Source organism: Rhinolophus hipposideros, assembly GCF_964194185.1.
Source record: "Rhinolophus hipposideros genome assembly, chromosome: 22".
Lineage (NCBI taxonomy): Eukaryota > Metazoa > Chordata > Mammalia > Chiroptera > Rhinolophidae > Rhinolophus > Rhinolophus hipposideros.
The window spans coordinates 1,408,863-1,430,948 of NC_138068.1; the positions used below are offsets into that span (position 1 = coordinate 1,408,863).

The 22,086-nt window shown below is 52.9% G+C and overlaps 1 protein-coding gene across 1 annotated transcript in view; it reads left to right on the top strand.

Annotated features, from left to right (window-relative positions):
- TAF4 (TATA-box binding protein associated factor 4) overlaps positions 1–22,086 on the top strand; it is a 62,026-nt gene that overhangs the window by 18,277 nt on the left and 21,663 nt on the right. Inside the window, exons 2-7 of the mRNA XM_081033279.1 lie at positions 15,147–15,313; positions 16,690–16,809; positions 19,098–19,217; positions 20,055–20,177; positions 20,740–20,829; positions 21,592–21,837. Coding sequence (XP_080889405.1) covers positions 15,147–15,313; positions 16,690–16,809; positions 19,098–19,217; positions 20,055–20,177; positions 20,740–20,829; positions 21,592–21,837 — 866 coding nt within the window. The remainder of the gene's footprint in view (positions 1–15,146; positions 15,314–16,689; positions 16,810–19,097; positions 19,218–20,054; positions 20,178–20,739; positions 20,830–21,591; positions 21,838–22,086) is intronic.

Here is a 22,086-nt window from a genome sequence, read left to right on the forward strand (position 1 = left end):
TCCTTTGACCGCACTGGCGAGGACTTCCAGTGCCATGTTCAAAAGCGGTGGCGAGAGGGGCACCCTTGCGTAGTACCTGGCAAGGTATGTGGGAAGCTTTGAGTTTCTCACCAGTAAGTCTGATGCTTGCTGTATGTTCTCTGTTGACATTCTTGATAAAGTTGAGGAAGTTTCCCCCTCCTCCCAGTTTACTGAAAGTTTCTGTCACGAATGGGGATGTTTTGGGAAGAGTCATCAGTGAGCAGCTTCCCTGGGAAGTCAGAGGAGAGTGCCAGGTAGAGACAGCCTTAGGACACTGCTGCCACGTCCAGGAAGTGTCCCCTGGTGTAGTCTGGTCCCCATGTGAGGGCAGGTGACGGTTCAGGGGACAAGTCTTAGGGGAGGTGGACCTGGGACAGGGCCTGGGCAGAGGGGGAGAATGGGGTGGCAGCGGGACCTGGCGTATGGTGAGTTCTGTGCTACCTGGGGGCTGGGTGACAGTGCCAGGCACTGCATGTCTCCTGCGCGGCCGATTGCCCCCTTTGCAGACAGGTAACCGGGGCTCCGGTGGTGAGGCGCTTGTCTCAGGGCCTCCCTGCTCGTAGGCAACCCCTGGACCAGTCGGGGGGGTGGGCATGAGCACTGCTGGGTCCGGAGAAGCAGCAGTTGTGAGGGGCAGTTGACTGGCATAGGTGAGGCAGGTGGGGGAGGTGGGAATGGCTGCAGCTGCAGTGGGTGGGAGAGTGGGTGCGGCCTCAGCCAGGGCGGACGGGAAAGTCCAGTTCTGGCTCTGCAGGTGGTTCTGCCTGGCCCTGTCCTCCTGAGCCAAGGTCAGGAGGGGGCCCAGGCGGTGACAGCCACCAGCGAGGCTCCCGAGAGAGCCAGGTTGCACTGCTGACCTGCTGGGCAGGTCTCCTCCACCTCAGAGTCGCAGCTGTCCCAGCCGTCACGTGGGCAGTAAGCAGTGTCCCTCGGGGCGCGAGGAGGCGTGCCCTGGGGAGCCTGGGCAGGGCAGGCTGTTGCTCTTCTCAGGCCTTGAGCGTGAGCCCAGTGGTTTTAGAAAGCATTTTGGTACACCAGGGTCCCCAAAAGGCAGGCCTCTTGGGTCCGGGGTTCAGGTGGCCTGGGAGGGAGCCAGTTCAGCCCGAACCCTCCGGGGCTTCAGGGGACTTTCAGGGGTGCCTCGTGGTACTTGTGTTAGAAAGTCATCCTCCCTCATGATGATGAGGCCTCCAGTGGTGGGACAGAGTGAGCTGGTGAGCAAACAAGGCGAGTGGCCCTGCATGTTGGGGTGGCCGTGGGGGTAGGGCCTGAGCCGTGGCAGAGGGCGGAGGAAGGAGGGAGGAGGATCTGGGGGCAGCCCTGGCCGTGGGGGTCCCCAGGGAACAGGGTCCTGGTGATGCTTGTTAGCGTTTGAATGTCCTGGGGGGGACATGTGGGGCTGGTAGTGGATCGGCCGAGCTTGGCTCCCTGACTGTCATTTTCGGAGTGATTGAAACTTGACAGTGTCGTTTGTGTTCTGCCACGCCCTGTCCCTTTCCCATGGCAGGGCCCCACCTGTCCCACAGCATCTGTAGCGTCTTGGGCAGGTGTCCCTTTAGTAAGATTTCCCAGCTGCTTATAAGTCAGGTTCTTTCAAATGAGACCGTGCCCCGGAAACTCTTTGAGTGTCATTTTCAGACCTGGAACCCATCAGAGGCATTGTCCTGTCCTGCTCTGGGGAGGTCTTCGCTTTATGGGTGTGGGATTTACAATTTCCCTTTCACAGGCAGGGTTCCGTTTTAGGGAGAGGAAAGTGAGGGCAGCCCGGTGGGTCTTTCCTGTGGATCGTTATAGACTCACTCCTGCTGAGAAGGTGTTGGTGACTGTTTGTCGCCCTTACAAAAAGCCCATGCCCTGAGTGCCTGCTGACTCAGGTGGAAGTGTGTGACTGTCCAGAGAAAAAGGATATTTCCAAAACGGTGGCATGTCAGGGCTGGAGCGCCGGCTGGGGTGGCCTCCCGAGGAGGTCAGGCACTCTCCGCCTTGGGGCTGCAGGTGTGGCCAGAGTCCCTGGAGGTGAAGTGCGTCCTGCTCGCAGTGGCACTGAAGCCCCGTCCTAAAAAGGAGGAGTAATTGTAGAAAAACAGATGGTGAGCCTTATGACCGCAGGTCAGAAGATTCCCTAGGACACAAACAGCATGAACGTAGAGGAAGAGTATACATTGGACTTCCGAATGCAAGGAAAACTTCGGCGAGTTGGCAGACGTTGTTGAGAAAATGAAAGGCGGGCTGTGGAGGGAGAGGGTTAGCTACCAGAGAACCTGTGTCCGGAGCAGAGGAAGGAAGGGCTGTCACAGCTCCACGTGAGAAGACAGCTCTGCTAAGAATGGGCAGAAGGTCGGAATAGCTGCAAAAGATGTGTGAACATGGCCAGCGAGGGCCTCAAAGATGCTTACATCACAGAGGGCAGTGCAGATGAAAGCCCCAGCGGGACATCCCCATCGATTCCACCCCAACACCGCAGCCTGAAGTAGAAGAACTTCCAGATTAGAGGTTGTAGAGCCAGCAGGACAGCCGGGTAGGAGCTCGGCGGCATGTCCAGTGGTCCCACTCGAAGAGGAAGGAAACCTGCGTCCACGCGAGACTTGCTGGCAAGATTGGCGACAGCTCTATTTACAGTAACCCAAATTGGAAGTAACCTGAGTGTCCGTCAGATGGTGACTGGTACTGGAAGATGGAGGGGTCTAAAAGTACTCTGCCGAGGGCATGGAGCCCGATGCAGACGTCCACCTACTGTCCGATTCCTTGTGGGAAATTCTAGCAAAGGCTCAGCTTAGCAGCAGTGGTCACTGGGTGGGGGCATTGTTGTGTGGCACCGGGAGACTTTTTAAGTTGATGGAAGTGTTGTCTGTAAATCGTGGCTGTGGTGGTGAATGTACAGCTGTATACACTTGCCCAGGCTCGTCAGATTGTGCCCTGGAAAGAGGTGAATTTCCTCCCGTGGAGACTGCATTTCACAAGGCTTCCTTCTGCCCCGGTGTCGCATCAGGTTTCAGGAGCAGGAGAGCTGACGTTGGGCTTGTGATTTGTGTGAAGTCCCAGTGTCTGCTGCCTCCTACACCCGCTCAGGGGAGCAAGACGCTGACACTGGGGTGCAGGGGCTTGTCTGACACGGCTTCACCAGTGGCCTGTTTGGTCTGGTGCCGGCCGCTTGACTTCACCCTTTTTAGTTTTACAACGGACAGTTAGAACACTTGCAGGTCTTTGGCGTGAGGTGGGTTGTGCCTGTGAAAGAGGTTCCCGCTGCCCCCCGGGAGACCGGGGGAACAGTTGCGTGTTAGGGACTGCACGTGCCACCGGGTCAGTCCCATCTGGGGCTGCTTTTCGTGGGAGGAAGTCCCTGCAGGTCCGTGGAGTTTCCCTCCGGGCCTGCTGTTTCAGTAGAGGTCGCTGTCAGGTGCAGCGTCTGTCGTCTGTATTCACAAATAGCCAGTAACGTCTGGTTTTTAAATGGGTCCTTTCTTCCCCAGTAATATGCGCTCATCGTAGACAATTTGATAAAGACAAAAAAGTGTGAGAAAGCAATAAATAATAACCTGTACTCTTGTCATCAAGAGATCGTGGTAATTATCTCTGATGTGTTGTTTCCTGATTTCTAAAATCGCCCAGATCCTTAACTGTTTAATGGTCAACGTGATTTTAATGACTGTGTAGCTGAGCTAACATTGCTGCATCCATTTTCCAGGGCTTGTCGATGCCAGGGATGTGCCAGGCACCGTCACCTGTGATGGGGTGCTGCTGAAAGGGGTGCACGTGCCCGTTCAACGGGGTGCACACACACACACGCACCTGTGTGTCTAACCGTTGGCAGTTCCGCATGAGGCAGGGCGGGGCGTGGAGCCCAGCAGCGTGATGTGTGGGTGGGGTGGTCAGGGACAGTGAGCCCCGCCGTGCAGGCAGAGGAACTTTCCAGTAGTGGGCGAGCTGCATTCTGGGAGCAGCCCTGGGGAGAGTGGGGGAAGGGATAAAGAGGCAGCAGTCTTATCGTGAGCGTGATGGGTGTGGGTGGTGGGTGTGAGTGTGGTGGGTGAGCGTGGTGGGTGTGGGTGGTGGATGTGAGCGGGGAGGGTCACAGTGGGTTCACACTGTGACGTTTCTTCTGCCTGTGCGTGGGCTCTCCCTGTAGCTTACCTGGATGTTCACCTGTCTTCATCTGCCCGTCCTGAGTGTCCTTTCTCTTTTGGTATTAAATACCCCGCGATTAATTTCCGTGTATCATAAGGCGAGTCAGCCATGGGAGGGTCCTGGAGGTGGCCTCTTCCCTCCGCACCTCTCATTTCTGTCGTGGTCCCGCAGTGAGCGGTCCCAGCCAGCACCTGTGTGTTCGCTGCCCCAGGCCTGCAGGTGGACTTGCCCTAAAAGCCCAGGAAGATGAGAGGTTGCGGTCATCACAACATGTCACTGCATCTGGGGTCTGGGTGACGGGAGCCAGGAAACACATCCCAGACTCAGAGCTCAAGGCCGTGTTTCTGATTCAAGATTCAAGATTCTAACGCAACAGGTTTCCCTCCATAAATGCGCTGAAACTATGTTTGTATCTGTGGCACAGAAACTGTTGGATCCTGATGATATAAATGTATTTATTTACCGGGCTTGGCGTGCCGTGTACCTAAAAATAGTTTCAAAGTTACAGCAGTGAAAGTAAGTTTAAGGTTTCTTTGCAGTTCTTTGTATGTTCAAACTCCATTGAAAGAATTCTGTGTTACCTATTTGATTGATGCACAATTTACTTTTATTGGTTTTAGTTTGTTTGCAACTTTGATTTCTATTTTTTGTTTTAATTTTATGTTCTGAATGTGTGAAACATTACCGTGGTACAAATGTGGAATTTTTTAGACGTACTTTTGTCTCTGGTCCCCTCTTATAGAAATACTTTTAAAGTTTTTATTTTCATTAATTTCTAGGCCATCCTTTCAGTATTTATTTTGTAAAACGAAGCATGGGCATGCATACACACCTACTGGGAGGTGCTGCTTCCGCTCTTTGTTACACCAATGGAGGCACAGACGCTGGTTTGCACCTCAGTTTTTTTCTTACCAGTATAACCTGGAGATCATCTTCTGGTGGCATGTTAATTGAAACACTTTAAAGTTAACAGTGACCTTTCCTGCACGGTCCAAGCACTAGAACTTAAACTTGGGAAGGGCGCTGTGGTTCAGAGACGTCGGGGTTTCCTGCTGCAGGGAGCATGTGCTTGTGGTTCTGACAGCTGCCGGTCTAGTCACCTCCCGGTGCCGTGGAAACCACGCCCACGGCACCTGAGGGTGGCTGGGGCTCGTCTCTAGGTCAGCACACGTACACCTTTTAGGGGGACATAATTTACACACAACACGTATCCATTCCGAGCGTCCAGACTGAATTTTGAGAAGCGTGTGCTCCTGTCTTTCCTCCAATGGGGATGTCCCTCTCACCTGGAGGCCCTGGAGGCCCCGCATGCCCCTGGCTGTGAGTGCTCCCTGCGCCGGGCAGACCTTCTGTTGGCTGTGTGCCCCAGTGGTTTTGTTTTGCCTTTAAAGTCTCATACAAGTGGACGTCTGCATCGTGATTGTATCTGCACTCTGTTGTTCTGAACTCAGCCATGTTGCTGCAGGTGGCAGTAATGTGTTTTTATGCTGCGAACGTCCCACGTTTGGACACTCGTGTCATCCTTTCATCAGTGGGTGGCCATGGTGCAGGAGGCTTCTGTGAACATTAGTGCTCGAAGCTTCCTGTGTGGACACTGTTTTCTCTCGGGTAGCCACTAGGAGGAATTGCCCAGCCGTGTGGAAAGTGGATGTTCAGTCTTGCCAGAACCCCCACATTCTTTTCCTAGGTAGCCGTGCGAGTTTACCCTCCGTCCCGCAGTGCACGAGCGTTCCTGTTGCCCCACACCCAGGGCGGCACTTGGCGCCATCAGGCCTGTTCCCTTTCACCCTTGTGCTGTTTTCCAGGCCCCGTTTATGGAAGCATAGTTTGCCTGCAGTAAAATGGACCTTTTTCAGTATCTAGTCCTGTGAGCTTCAACAAACACAAACCATGTAACCATCCCCACCGTCAAGATACAGAAACTTCCAGAGCCTCAGAAGACTTCCTCTCGCCTCTTGGTAGTTAGCCCTCCTCCAATCTCATGCCCAGCCCTCACGGCTCTGCCCTATTGCGATGATTTTGCATTTTCTAGAATTTATATAGTGAAATTCCACAATACTAGTTTTTATGTCTTTTGTTTTTTGCTTAGCTGCATACTTTTGAGATTTTCCCAAGTTCGTGTGTCAGTAGTCCTTTCCTTTCCATGTCAAGTGGAATTCCATGCTGTGAGTGGACTGCACTTAGCTCATCCCGTTACCAGTTGCTTCCAGCTCTTGATGACTATGACTAATGCTTCTAGAAACACCCCTGTGAGTCTCGTGTGGGCATAAGTTCGCATTTCTCGTGGGTAGATACCCAGGACTGGTATTAATCGGTATGGTGAGTGAGTGTTTTAGTTTGTAAGCCGCCAAGCTGTTTCCCACAGTGGCTGTACTGCGTGGCATTCCCACCGGCCGGACATTAATGTGGACAGTCTTTTGTATTTTAGCCATTTTTGTTAGTGTGTAATGCTATCGCATTGAGGTTTCAATTTGCATTTCCCCAATGAGGAATGATGAGTATCTTTTCATGTGCTTATTTTTCATTTGCATATCTTTTGTAAAGTGTCTATTCAAATTTTCTGCCTGTGGTTTTTAATTGGGTTGTTTGTTTTGTTGTTATTGATTTGGTAAGAATTTTAAAAATGTATTCTAGATACAAATCCTTCATCAGACAGAATTGTTTTATAAATATTTTCTCTTAATCTGTGTTTGCCTTTTCATTTACCTAACAACATATTTCAAAGAGCAACTTCTCAATTTTTTTTTTTTTAAGATTTTATTGGGGAAGGGGAACAGGACTTTATTGGGGAACAGTGTGTACTTCCAGGACTTTTCCAAGTCAAGTTGTTGTCCTTTCAATCTTAGTTGTGGAGGGCGCAGCTCAGCTCCAGGTCCAGTTGCCATTGCTAGTTGCAGGGGGCGTAGCCCACCACCCCGTGTGGGAATTGAACTGGCAACCTTGTGGTTGAGAGGATGCCCTCCAACCAACTGAGCCATCCGGCCGCCTCTTCAGAAGCTTAGCAGGCAGCTCATTGACTTCATTCTAGTTGCAGAGGGTGCAGCTCGCTGGCCCATGTGGGAATCGAACCGGGAGCCCCGTTGCCCAGAGCTCACACTCTAACCAACTGAGCCACCCATCTGCCCCCAACTTCTCAATTTTAATAAAGTCCAGTTTATCTTTTTTTCCCCAGAGTTCGTATTGTATCTCATCAAAGAAATTTTTGCCTAACCCGAGGCACAAGGATTTTTCCCCAGGTTTTCTTCTAGAATTTTTATGTTTTTAGCTCTCACTCAATTCAATTTGAGTTAATTTTGGGGTAGTTGTAAGGTAGGGGTTGAGATGTATTTTTTTTTTCCTGTAGGAAATCCAGTAGTTCTGGCCCCATTTGTTGAAAAGATCTTCTTGTCTCTGTTGAATTCTCCTGCCTCTTTTACTGAAAATCAGTTGACCTTGTACATGTGGGCTTTGTTTCTGGACTGTATCCTGTCCCCCCAGTTGATACCGCCTGTCTCTGGGCACTAGAACACTCCGTGTTTAGTGGAGCTCCATGAGAGTAAGGCTTGGGTTAGGCAGCCTGAATCCTCGTAACTGCTCGTTTTCAAAAGTGTTTGGGGCTATTTGGGTCCTTTGCAGTTCCATATAAGTTCTAGAATCAGCTCGTCAATTTCTCAAAAAAAAAAAAGTCTTCTGATATCTTGTCTGGGATTGTGTTGAATCTGCAAATCAGATTTATGATAATTGACGTCTTAACAATATTGAGTTTTCTGATCCATGAACATGGTATACCTCTCCATTTATTTAGGTCTTTCAAAATTTCTGCCAGTATTGTGTTATATTTTTCAGTATTTACATCATTAACATGTTTTGTTACATATATCCTTAAATATTCGTAGTTTTACGTTATGTAAATGGTACTTTTAAAAATTGCAATTTCCGGTTATTTGTTGCTAACATTTAGAAATACAATCGCTTTTAACTATTGACTTCATCTCCTGTGACCTTGCTTAACTCGTATGTTACTTCTTGTAGTGATCGTGTAGATTTCTTAGGATTTTCTATAAAGACAAGCATATTTTCTGCAATAAGAAGAGGTTTTTATTTCCTTTCTCATCTGAATGCCTCTGCTCGCTTGCTCCTGCTATACTGTGCTGTCTGGAACCTCCAGTGCAACGTTAAGAAAAAGCAATGAGAAAGGATGTTTTTGCCTCGTTTTCAGTGAGGAGGTTGTAGTCTATCTTTTTCCAGTAATGTCTGATATTAGCTGTGGGTTTTCATAGGTGCCTTGTATTAGGTTGAGGAATTTTCTTCTGTTTGTAGTTGGTGAGAATTTTTGTCATGAATGTATGTGTGATTTTGTCAGATGCCTTTCTTCATGTATTGAGACGCTCATGTGGTTTTTCTTTTTCAGTCTAATCAGTGAGTTTTCAGAAACTGTACTTTAAACATGTTCGTTGCAAAATGTCAGTCTTTATGGAAATGTTTGATGTAAGCAAAGACCTCTCCGCCCATTCTCATTTTCATTCTCTGGTGGGTGCCTGCATGTGTGTGTTCACTTGTGTGGACACAGTAGCGAGATTCTTAAACATCTTTAACACAGCACCTAAATAGCTGTAGGGGCTACTCTGCTTTAAGCCAGTGTTACCCTGAGTTTCATCATAGGGTCTGAAATGTCCCTGAAATGAGAGGTAGAGGTGACGTGTAGGATCCTGAGTCTCAGGCCACCCTGTGCTTCGACTGCAGCACTGGTGTTTGCGTGGGTAACGGTTGGCAGCTGTGGGGCGCGAAACCCGCCCGGAGGCCAGAGGAAGATAGGAGGGAGCTGTCCATCTTGGGGCTTTTAGGTTTTTTGTTTTAATTAGATATCTCAGATATCTTTTTTAGTCTTTAGAATTTGAAAGCATTGACAGTACAGAAGAATACATAATTTTTTATGTTGGCATCAGCCAGGTTGACACTAGTCTCTTACTTTATTTTTCTTGGCTGTTTGCCTTACCCTGGTTGGTCTTGTTTGCAGCTGGCCTGAGGGGTGTGGTTTGAAATAATTTTCTCTTCTCTGAACATCAGATAAAAAGACAGTTATGCTATTGACTAACTTGGGTACTTTTCCATGAAGATGGTTGTGCTCACGCCTCCCGAGGTGATAGGGGAGTGTTAGGGGTGGCTCCTGGTGCCCCCCCACCAGGAGGCTTACTCCAGCCCACCCCTCATGGAGCCAGGACATAAATGGGCCTCAGAACAGTGATTATAAGAAGAAGTCATAGTACACACTGCTAGCAGGGGAGTTTGTATTACTGGTATTATTACGTGACTGAAAAATCATTTTAACATTTCAGGGCTGTTTTAAATTATGTAACTACTTATACCATAAAGCAAATCTATGTTAGTACTAGACTTTCACGCAGAAAAGCCATGTTGGGTAGTTTTCTGGTGACGTAGCATCTGTGGCATTAATGCCATTTCCTGCATCTGTTCAGTTGAAGGGACTTGAAAGCCTGGCCAGTTGACACACTAATGGGCCTTCAGGCCGCTGCCTCCGGCTCTTGGAGATGTGGACGGGAATTTCCTCTCTCACCCGCCACGACTCTTGGGGCTGTGGCTGCATGGCCTCTCACTGCCTGCCGGGTACCCGCGTGCACTGGCGCCTTCCTTCCCTGGGTCACTCGCCCTCTGCCTGGCCAGCTCCGCTTTCCCGTGCACGCCCCGTCACCTCCATGGGCCCCATAATGCTCTGTTATCCCCTCTTGTTCAGCCCCTGGCCACCTAATCTGGTTTAAGCCCAGCTCTCTCTTAGCCGGTCTGCCTGGAGGCCAGGAGCCATGCATGCCCAGGACGATGACTGAGGACGTGAGGACGTGTGTGTCTGTTGGGTGTGAGGCCCTGGGGTTACGAAGACAGCAGGGTTCTCAGCACTGAGGTCTCATACTCAAGCTCCAGTGTAGTTGGGGTACTGGGACTGCCCGTTTACCTTGCTCATGCCCTCCCTGCTCCCTCCCCCAAACCAAACTCATTTCACCTGAATTTGCTTCTCTAGCTAGCAAAGCATTTCCTGCCTCTTTTACTTTTGAGAAATTTCAACCTTCCAGACACTACAGTGAACACCTGTGCACTCTCCCAGGCTCCCCTGTTCTTGACAGATTTCGCGATGTGGTTAGTTTGTAGCTGACCTGGCTTGGTGTCTGCAGGCCGTACCTTTGTGACACACGCTTGGAGTCAGGCAGAGCACCTCACGGCCTCGGTGTCTTACCTGTGCATTGCCCTGGCGGTGGGTACTGGGGCCTTGGGTCATAGCTGGTAACAGCTCTGCTTCCCGCGTAGCTGGCTTCATGCACACACTCACACTCATGCGCGTCAATTGTGTATTACACGTAAGCACATTTGCGCATAATAATTCCTTAATCTTACCGAAGTATGTTAGTCATTCAAAGTTAACTTGCACTTAAGGAGAATTTGGGGTGTACGGGGGCCCAAAGCAGCCCTGGCAGCACGACAACCCTGTGGCTCTCCACCGTGGTTACCCTGAGTGCTTTCAGTGAGCGGGTGCGGGGCACAGAGTGGACCCTGTCCTGGGGGTCCAGGGCGTTGGGTCCACTTCTCTGTCCAGCACCTCAGGGAGCCGCAGCCACAGGCGTGGAGGCACTGAACCCCACAGGGTGTGACGCGTTCCCAACATTTAATGAATCTGTGACTTAGACAGTTGTGAAGATGAAGTTAGTAGTTTTTAGTAACCCGATGCAGAAATGTATTTGCCAAATACATTTTATCCTGTTTTGAAGACAGATAAAGGAGGCACAGCTGGTGGGAAGGATTTTGTGGGCTGAAGGTGGCTGTTGTCCTGGTCTCTTGGCTCTGAAGACTGCTGCTCCTTCTGCCCCTGTTGCGGGGACCTCCTCCTCCGGGAAGCCCCCCTCGGTGCACTTAGGACGCATGTGTGGAGTGGCCTCCGAAGTGAGGTTTCTGCCGTATTGCAGACTGCGCCTTGTGTGTCCAATCTGGTCTTGATTGTCAGCGTCGGGTTCGAGGACTTTCCTTTTGCACGTGTCTGGCTGTGGAGGGCTTTGCCTTTTCGTCATGGCCTTTGCAGACTTGCAGCGCCTTCCGACAGCTGACAGCAGTAGGGCCCCTCGTGAAGTGAGGGGAAAGGCAGGGGTCTGTCTGTCTGGGCCATTCTCTTGGGTGACATGCCCTTCCACGCCGCAGGGAGCCTCTGAACTGCGTGTGTGAGAAAGGCGTTTGTGAGGGGCTGTCACAGGTAAGGTCGGAGCACGGAGCCCACAGCTCCCAGCCGGCCTTCCAGAGCTTTTGCTGAAGTACGTCCCCCAGAAGTGATGTGTTCCAGGCGGACGTTCCCAGGCAAGTCCCAAAATGCCTGCTTCCTGTGGAGTGCAGCTTCGGCTGACCCCCAGTTTTGTTACAGATACAGTGAAAAAGGTTGGCTGAGAGGGTTCAGGAAGACTGACTGGGTAAGGACACTTGAGCTTATCTTGAACTCGAGTGCTCCAGGGGAGGGAGGGCTCATTCAGTCTTTAGGAACGGGTGGTTGTGCTTGGCGCTGAGATGGGGGCACGAGGTCCCCTGGGTAAGCCTTGGGCTGCCCGCTGCATGGACGGCTTCCTGCCCTAGTGGGGCACCCCGACCGCAGGCGGTGGTCAGGGGCGTGTGCGTGCGAGCACGTGAGGCTTGGTCACTGGCCTTCAGACTGCTGGTGGAAGGTTTTGTATTGCGCAGTGTAATTTTAAAACCTGAGTTTTCACACTCAGGTGTGAAACTCAGAAAAATAGAAACTAGCCTAAGTCTCCACAGAAGGAAATTGTAAATACATTTTGAATGAAATATTATTTAGCCATTGAATATGACGTTTTAGAAGAATGTTTAATGACTTGGAAATGCTTATGATACAAGAAATAAGAGAGTACAAAACCAAACAACAAAATGACCTCCGTTTTCATAGTTATCAAAACGCTTAGATCACACACATGCCTGTAGGACAGAGTGGAAAGAAAGACCCATACGGTCGTGTTACCTATCGGAGGTGGGCTCCAGGAGATTTCTATTCTCCTCGTATGTCTCCACAGTCCTCAGGTTTTCTGTCATGAACACTTGTTTCTGTACTAAGAAAGGTTAAAGTTATTAAAAAAGACCTAAGTCGTCCTCTTGTTCCGGATGCATCATGGTACTTGCTTGTGTGAATTGGCTGGTTTGGGTTCTAGGTGGCCTGAGTGGAGGAGGAGGGAAGTGACGAAGGTAGGGGCGCAGCGGGGGCTGTGGGGTGAGGGCCTCTGCTGCCAGGCGCAGGTGGGCGGCCCGGTGCCGGTGTGGCCTGCTCAGGAGGCGAAGCCCAAGTCCACGGCTCTTGGCTTACCCGTTGACTGCCTTTGGGGATTGACCACATTGCGGGAAGGTGTGTTTGAAGGGTCTTTTGAAATGGGAGTCGTGTTTACTGTGCCAAGTGTGGCCTCCTTCCCTGATTTAAGGGTCGGATGAATATGGCCCATGGAATATGGCCCCGGCTGTGTGTGGTGTGGGAAGGCACTGGGGTACCCTGCTCGGCTTCTGGGCTCCTGGAGGAATCACTCAGCCCTGGCCGGGTGCCGTGTGGGGAGAGGACCACACCTGCACGGCTCCTTCCATGATGGAGTCCACCGGTCGGACCTCCCTAGGTCCTGGCTGCAAATGCTGGAGGTTACTTCTTCAGGACTTTTTATCTAAAACTTGTTTGTTACATTTTGAGACAAAGTTAGGTCTCTTTGCCTTTGCGTGCATCTGTTTGAAATGAGTGATTATAACCAGAGTTTACAAGATCCAGAGCTGTGATAATGTCATTAAAACACGGCATTTGTGCAGCTGTCGGTGTTCTGACGCTCCCCAGGCGGTCACGTGTGTCTGACTTTTCTTTCTGGTGGAATCTGTGACTGTGATACATTGTAACCCGGGAAGCCCAGAGGAAGGCTCCGCCCCTAGTACAGTGTTTAGCACGTGGGCAAACAAACTTCCCCTCCCCTAAGGAGCCATGTGGGGCCATGTGATTTCGCTGTCAGGTTAAAGCACCCCTGTTTCTAAAGCCGCCCACGCTGCGTCCAGGCAGTTTGTCCTTCCTCTTGCATATCCATTTACATACCCACTCGAGACATTTTCAGTGCTGTCAGAGGCGGAGTTCCCTGCTTGAAGTCACATGGTCACTTGTGGCAGGACTTCTGATTCCTTCCCAGACTTTTGTTGTAACCACAGGCATGTTGCACATTGAACAGTATCTATTTTCTTACACTTTTACTTCTTCAGCATTTTAACTGCATTGCAATTTCATGAATATTTGTTTAGGTATTCCTTTCAATTTCTGTAGATGCAACTTTCTAATCAACAGAGCCTCCGATAATTAAAGCATACACATTGACCGCCATTTTAACAAGTGTGACATTGGGGTGTGATGTAGGCACTGCTACACCTCCTTTGGCTACTTGTCCTGCCAGTGGTGACTACCGGTTCTAGAATTTCTGAGGAAGTAGCGGGGGGTGTCCACATGGACAGATGAGTGAGTGTAATGAACGGTGGGTTTGAGAGGATGGCATTGGGGGTGTTTATCAAGTTTTCTCTTTTGGGGTCCCCAGCACAAGTGTGGACCTACCTGGGTGGTGACTGTGCAGTCCCCCAATGTCCCATACTCAAATCTGGTGGCTGCACGGCAGCTCGAGCCACCTCCTCGCCCTCCAAGCCTTTCCTGGGCATTGCGCACATATCTGGACGGGGCTCAACGTTGGATCTGGACGAGCCTTCCAGGCCCTTCTTTTGTCTGCATCAGCAAGCTCCTGGGGTTGGGGAGATTTCAGCAGAGTGTTATTTGCAGTAGTCTGGTTTTGGGTTTTGTTTAGTTTTTTTCAAATTTCAGAGTGGTTTATTTTACAAGGGATGCGTTGGAGGGAAGCTCTCTTAATGAGCATAAATGTGGTTGGAGAGGCCTGTTGTTTCCTGCTGTCTGATGGGGGTTGGCTGGGCCAGGCCCCAGGCGCTCACAGGCTCCTGAGAGCTCCAGCTCCTGTCTGCCCAGGAGGGAAGTGCTGGCTCCCAGGCGGTCCCCAGCCTTGCCTCTCTTCCCGAGAGGACCATTTCCAGGTCTCCTGAGGGGAGGGCGGAGGCGTGGCGGGCCTAGTGGGTGTGGCGACGGAAGAGGACGCATCTGTGGGTCTCCTCTCGCAGTGCCGTCACTGACTCGTTGCGGAAAATTAAATGTGAAGTCAGACAGTTGTGTTACTGTTTGTAATGGAATCTGTGCTATAACTGGTGGCTGGGTTTTGAAGCTAAAATTAGTGCCAAACGTGCCTGATGGGTTTGCTCTGCAGTGACTTAGCTCAGGCACCGTGCAGTGAGCGGCTCTCCCTGCTTGCGCCTGTGTGGGGGGGTCCTCACTTAGCCGTGGGCACAGGGCTGCCCCCACACTCCCTGGAGCCAGGTTCCTGGAAGGAATGTTTGTGTGGCGCCTCACAGGACACCAGGCGGTGGCTGTGGGGACTGCTGTCTCCCCAGGTCCCAGGCCGCTCGTGTGCACAGGAGAAGGGGAGTGGGGGCAGCTGGAGGGACTCGCTCCAGGGCACGGCCGGGACCTGAGGCGACCTCTCCCCACGCCGCAGCCCCAGGCAGCCAGTGGTGGTGTGAGCTCCTACAGGCCCTGGGCCGTCCTGCGCCCGGCTTCCTCATCTGGGTGCATGGCCCTGCAGGCCAGCGTGGGGCGGCCGAGGGGCAGACAGGGTGGCATGCAGCAGCTCTGCTGCCTGGCTTACAAACGGGAGGCTCAATTGCTGTTTGAATTCCACGGAGCACACCTTTCACGTTCTTCGTCCTGCGTACCATCTTCACTGGCTTGGCGTACGTGCCATCACAGTACCCTCTTTACTGAACACCCAGCTACCTGTGTGCTACCACTTATCCTCCTCTCTTGTCAGAGCCTCCAGGCTTCCCTGGTAGACTGGTGCTTCCTGGGCTCTGGGGTGGGGGTGCATTCCTGATGCCAGGTGTCCTTTGTCCCCCAGGTATGGTCCTCGTGCGCAGCGAGAATGGGCAGTTGTTAATGATTCCTCAGCAGGCCTTGGCCCAGATGCAGGCCCAGGCCCACGCCCAGGCCCAGCCTCAGACCACCATGGCGCCCCGCCCTGCAACCCCCACAAGTGCCCCTCCTGTCCAGATCTCCACCGTACAGGTGAGTGCATGCGTGCGCCCCACAGTGCCCGCTTGGGCCGTCTGGCACGCGTCCTGCCATCCTCCACGGGGTGGCTGGTGCTGGCGTCATGGGTGGCCCTGCTCGGAGGAACCGGCTCCTGGGCCACGACACTCCTCCTGGCCCCTGCCCTTCTCGCCTGGGACTTCACCTTCCTGTACCCCCATTTCCTCTTCTGCAAAGTGGAGATTCGACCAGTGCTTATCTCACAGGGCTGTACAAGGACTGGGTTAAGACTTCCAGTGCTAAGAATAGTGGAACAGAGTAAACACTGAGTAAGTGTTAGCTATTATTATCAGGGAGGCACGTAAGAACTTTATAAAATTATGTGAAATAGTATCCCCCCCCGCCCCACAGGTATTTTTAAGTCTTGAGGGGTTACTGCCGTGACCCCTGAGATTATGGTGGGCGGACAGGTTCTGAGGGGGAAGCAGTGTGCTGGGACTCGCCCTCCCCAGTGGTCGGCGTTCCTGGTGGATGTTAGGATCTCCTGTGGGCACGTGCCAGCACGTTCCCTGTCCTGCTCTGTCTGCTGATGCTTTTGTGTCCGGTGCTGTCATTCTGCTGTGCTGAGCGAGTCGGCTGGGTAGTAACTAAAGTGCAGACTAGAAAGCTCTTGAAAACGCCTTTCTCCTGTGACGTCAGCTGAGTTCCCTCTGGCGTTGGTGCCCGTGCACTGCAGGTGGGGCACCTCTGTGCTGGGGGGCTCACGAAGGACCCCCTTTACAAGCATGTGAAACAGCTCAGAACAGTTTCCGAGGACTGCAGCGGTCTGTTTAGTGCGGTGCAGACGTAAGTCAGGTGTTCGTGCTTTCCCGCCGGTTGTGTGTGTCACCATCTGGCTGTCAGCGTCTGCTGTCAGGTTCCTCTCAAAGCAACTTCAACGTCACCTTGCTCAGGACCCAAGCCATCTTTCCATCGGGACTAAGGTGTCAGTGGGCCACCTGGACCCTGTCTCCTTTACTCCCCTCTTCTGCAGCACTGTGACCGGTCCTTAGATCCAGGGGACACGTGCTTCTTACTGCCTTCATCACGTTTTTAGTGCTTGTCAACCAGATTGCAAGAAATCCACACGGGGTCTGATTTCCCGGACACGTGGCAGTCTGTAAAGACCAGGTTTGGTAGAGTGTGACGTAGAAGTTAATGGTAGTTTCATTGCAGCATACGAAGACTTCCGTCGTACCCTTTTACTTTGCTAGGAAAGGTTCAGAATTCGGGTGGCCTCACTGAAAATGGTGTCTACACTGTAGACTCATTGAGTATTCAGTTCTCTGAAAGGATTGGTTTGGGGGTACCCTGGGCGGCAGGGAATCACTTCCACTTGTCGCTCCTTTAGCTGACTCTCACTTGTTTTCCAGGCACCTGGGACCCCTATTATTGCACGGCAGGTGACCCCAACGACCATAATTAAGCAGGTGTCTCAGGCCCAGACGGCGGTACAGCCCCCCACGGCGTTACAGCGCTCGCCCGGAGTGCAGGTGAGCCGAGGCTCGGCGCTGCGTCCGTCCGCGATGCAGACACGCCTCCCGAGTTCGCGGATGGGGCGCGAAGCTGTGATCTGGCAGGAAGGTTCTCTTGAAGAAAGTGTGTTCTCTCTGCCAACGCAGAGTAGGGCAGGGTTCCTTTTCTGTAAAGCCTCATGAGATTTAGCACCAGCGGCACCTTTTAAAGCTTCCTGCTATGCCAGAAGTCTAATTAAAAATGGTATCTATGAATACTTGATCGTGTGCGTCTCTGGAGCACGAGAGTGTGTGTGTGTGTGTGTGTGTGTGCCTGTCACCCCGAGTGTCCTGATGGTGACAGCAGCTCTCGTCTGAACATCCGTTCCAGACCTTGCTGTTGATGGCCGTTAGTTTGTGTACTTCTCACCGTTTTCCTGGTGAGGCTTTGAGGAGTGACATGTGCGGGCTTCCAGACTTGCTCGTGCTCAGCCGGCGTGGCCACCTGCGGCCGTGTCCTCTCCAGTAATGACCCCCTGGGGGAGCTGGTGGGTGTGTTTGGTTGTTGGAGTTTTAAACAGTGTGTGAGCTGTGGGATGGGACCAGTTGCTGACATCTCTTGGCCTGTTTGGTGCTCCTGACAGCTCAGCCTCTGGGCAGGAAAGCCCAGGAGAGGCCCGTGTCCTGGCTCGGCCGGCCTCTTCCTTTGCGGAGAAGGAGACCCCTGTCAGGGAAGCGGCCTGCTCTGGAAGCCAGGCCGGAGCAGCCAGAGCTGTTCCTGTGGTTGAGGTGTTGTGAGTACCCATCGTAAATGCAGGTTTTACAGTGTTGGCCACGTTTTCTCGGGCAGCTGCGTGGACCAGGCTCTGCTCTGATGTGTTGCTGAGCTGTGTGTGTTCCCACTGCAGCACTGCACGGCTTCCCAATGAGGTGGCATGGGACAGCTGGTGGGCAGAGGGCCCCGGAGCAGCCCAGCACCGGGCTCTTTCCCCCACTGGATCTCGTCTTCATTCACCCTCCGCGTCTACAGTGGGGGGCAGTGTTTAAATTAAAGCCAGTGGAAGAGCAGCTCAGCCCCAGTGAATGAGCCAGAGCCGAGGTCCTCTGTGTGTGTCAGGTGCGAGCCCAGGTGACCAGGATGTCCCTGGGCCGCAAGCTTCAGCCCCGAGTTCAGTGTGGCGGGCATTCCCGTCCGAATTCCACTTGCAAAGGCAGGTGACAGTGCAGCTCACAGTTGGCTTTGCCTCAGTCAGTGGAAGGTAAATGTATCCCGTAGGTGCATGTCTTGTCGTCCAGGTGAAGTGTGTATTTGTCGGGCCAGCAGGAGAACATGGGGGAACAGATTTCCAGGTGAAGGAAACTCCCAGAGGGTGAGGAGCGCCCTGGACGGCTCTGCTCCACCCCCGCCGAGAGATGGTGGCTCGGTTTGCTCTTCCTTTTCTTCCTTTGAGGGTTTATTTGATATTTTCTATTTACAAGAGTAACTATTATAGAAAATGTTACGAGTCAAGAAGACACAGATTATAAAGGACAAGCCCGTCACCTCCTCCGGCTCACGGCTGCCTGGCATCCCTGGGACCCCTGAGAGTCTGGAAGGGTCGGTGCAGGCTGTGGCTGCGTGGGGTGCCAGGGCTGGGCGGGGCCACCGCCCCAGTCAGGCTCAGGGTTGGCGCTGCCCCTACTTTGAGGTTGCGAGAAAGGAACGTTTAAAAGATTGGAGAGAGAAGGTTGAAGGCTAGATTTATAACTTGGACAAAGACTGATTAAGAAAAACCAGTACGTGCCTGCGCCGTGACCTTGCTGTGCAGCAGAAGCAGCAGGAGCCTGACATCTGGCTGGTTGTGTGTTCAGCACGTGGCCCTCCTGCTAACCCACTCCCGTCCATTTCTCCCATTGCTCCAAAACCCCTCTTTTGTGACGTTCCTTGAGAGCGAGGAGAGGGCGGACACAGGTGAAGTCCTGGCCTCTTGTCACCAGGCTCTATGTGCAGACCGGACGGTGGCGTTCCCAGCTGTAGTTTCTCTGTTTGGTGCTTTTGCTTTCTGATGGGATCCAGTTTGGTTATTAAAAGATGACGTGTGCTGGTCCCCGAGTGACTTGTGGGACGGACCTGTGACCAGCAGGTTCTTTCCAGCCGTCGGCTTCATCGCCCCCCCTGGTGTCAGGCCTGCGTGCTCAGGCCATCTGTGCTGGGTCCCGAGGGCCCCGCCTGGGGTGCCAGTTCCCCCCTCCCCCCGCACACACTGGCTCATGGGGCCCCACTGCTGCAGGGGGTGCAGGCCATCTCCCCGTAGCCTCTGTTCACCCTGTGGTTTGGACTCTTGCAGCCTCAGCTTGTTCTGGGTGGCACTGCCCAGACACCCTCACTCGGGACGGCAACGGCTGTTCAGACGGGGACACCTCAGCGAACGGTCCCAGGGGCCAGCACCACCTCCACGGCTGCCACGGTGAGTTCTGCCTCACTGCACCCCTCGGACCCTGCGCCTCGCCGCCACCTCCCTTTCCTCCCAAGGCCCCAGAACTGTTTGGGGCTGTGCGTCTCGTTCGTGCTGCCTCAGAGCACCCACCAGCCTGGGGGAGCTGCAGCCCCAGACATGCGAGTGCTTTGCGGTCTGCATGGCTCCTCTGAGGTGGGGTCTCAGGGCAGAAGCCCCTGGGGCGGCAGGAAGGGCCCCATGTTCCTGCCCAGGTTTTCCAGGCCCTGCCCTGCAGGAGTCTGCAGTGCTAAGGCCCCAGCAGCGGTGTTCGAACAAGTAGCACGTGGGCCGTGCAAAGGTGCGGACTGGTGAAGCGGCACTGTCGTGCGTTTCTGTTTCTCTTTCTAGCAGTTTCCCTTCACGTGTACACACCTTTGGATTAGTGGGCTCGTGCTTTCTTTATGGCTTTGTATTTTTCACCATCGTTAGCAGCAGTGTCACAGTTGAATTCCTCTTATTGTGCATTTAGATAGATGACAGCGTTTGTTTCTGATAACCAGCATTATGGTGAATATCTTAGAGACTCCCCTTTTCACCTGGGGGGCTGTTGACTTAGCTTATTTCTAAAAGACGAGCTGCCGGGCTGAGTGAGGCGTAAGCCCTGTCACTTTGTGTGGTCAGATGGCCCCTGGGTCACATGTCCTGGTTTGTACCTCCCTCAGCAGGCCAGCATGGTTACTGCCTTTTCTTGAAAGACGTTTCGAGAAGTATATATTTCTTACATTCATGTCTTAGTTAAACCGAAAGCTATGATGAAAACCTGCTTTTTAAGACTTTTTCACTTACATCTTTTTAACTTGACTGCAGGAAACTATGGAAAACGTGAAGAAATGTAAAAATTTTCTGTCTACGTTAATCAAACTGGCATCATCGGGTAAACAGTCCACAGAGACAGCGGCTAATGTGAAAGAGCTGGTGCAGCACCTGCTGGTAAGGACTTCTCTGGGCCCTTGGCGAGTTCCCGACACGTGGGAAGGCCAGGGCGCCGTGCGCGGCAGGGCTCTCTCCCTGGTCAGGGCTTCCCCCCGAGGCTCGGGGTCTTAGTGGTGTGCGTGGTGGCGTGGCTGAGTGAAGAGGGCCCTGGCTCCCGTGGGCGCTGCCCCGTGCACCTGTGCTTGCAGCACTGACTGTGATGATGAGGCCACCTCAGGCTTGTCTGCCTCCTCGCAGAGTGCCTGGCACTGAGTGACAGCTGGGGGAAGGGGACGAGAGGCAGAGCAGTAGGCCGCGCAGGCGCAGGCGCAGGTGCAGGCGCAGGCACTGGCTGGCTCCGTAGGGAGGGCCAGGCGAGGGTCCAGCTGCACACCTAGGACACTTGTGTCGGCCAAAACATGCCACACGCTCACTTTCCTGTCACCTCTGTCCATGACCAGACCTGGCACAGGGAACAGCTGATGATGGGGTACGAGACCAGAGTGACGCTGAGTGCAGAGAGGTGTGTGTGTGTGGACTTTATTCGTGGAGGAATGTCAATGTGAATTTTATTTTTAAGGATGGAAAAATCGAAGCAGAAGATTTCACTAGTAGGTTATACCGAGAGCTTAATTCTTCACCTCAACCTTACCTTGTGCCTTTCCTGAAGGTAATTGTAACGCCGTCTGGCACCGTGCACCTGCACGTGTGGGGGTGGGTTTGTCCCGTGGGAGGAGTGGGGTTCACGGCTGTCACAGATGAGTTTGAAAGCACAGCGCCCTGCGACAGATCGTCTAGTTTTCTCTTCAGAGGCTTTTCTGGGTGTTCTGAGACCCCTGACACTGTGGCCAGTCGGCTGTGTCACGCTTCCTAAGCACAGGGCAAACCCTCAGGCTGGTGTGTGAGTGTGAAGGCTGGTGGGGGCGCTCACCCGGGCAGGGACTCAAGGCTTCAACGGCATCGGGTCGTCCCCCACAGATAATCTCTGATGCTATAATAGTCTTAAGAGCACTTCAGAAATACCACTTTTTCTTACTGAGAATAATCCTCCCTCGTTGGTGACGGGGGTGTGTGTGTGTGACAGGTATGTGTCTGTGATAGGTGTGTGTGAGCTGTGCGTGTATGGGACGGGTGTGTGTGCGTGTATGTGCGCGTGTATGTATGTATGTGTGTGACAGTGAGTACATGTGTGTATGTGCACGTATGTATGTGTATGTGTGACGTGTCTGTCAGAGTGTGTGTACGTGTATGTGTGCTGGGTGTGTGTGAGTTTGTGTGTGTGTGTGGATACCTGATATCAGAGGCATCTCCTTAAGGCCCTGAAGCCTATGCTCTTTAGCTTGAGAACATTGCTCAGGGCGGACGTGTCTGAGTTTGGGAGCAGGGAGCCTGGTGTCGGTACCGCCCGCCAACGCCGTGTCTTTCTGCCCAGAGGAGCTTGCCGGCCTTGAGACAGCTGACCCCCGACTCCGCAGCCTTCATCCAGCAGAGCCAGCAGCAGCAGCCGCCCGCCTCACAGGCCAGCACTGCGCTCACGGCTGTGGTGCTGAGCAGCTCTGTCCAGCGCACGGCCGGGAAGACGGCGGCCACCGTGACCAGCGCCCTCCAGCCCCCTGTCATCAGCCTCACGCAGCCCACACAGGTTGGCGTTGGCAAGCAGGGGCAGCCCACGCCGCTGGTATGCAGGCGAGAGCCCACGTTCCCCCCCGCCCGCCTGCCCACCTCCTGGCTCAGGAGAGGCGCGTGCCAGGAGCAGGCTTGGGTGTTAGCCTGAGTGGTTAGCCCAGCGTCGAGGCCCATAAATCTGAAACCTGTTTTTCTGTAAAGGGCAGTCAGCGTGCTGGCTTTCGCCCACCATGTCCATTACCTGTATCGTTTCAAGGTGTTTGTGGTTTACACAAACTCTGTGTGTTTGTAGTGACTCTTA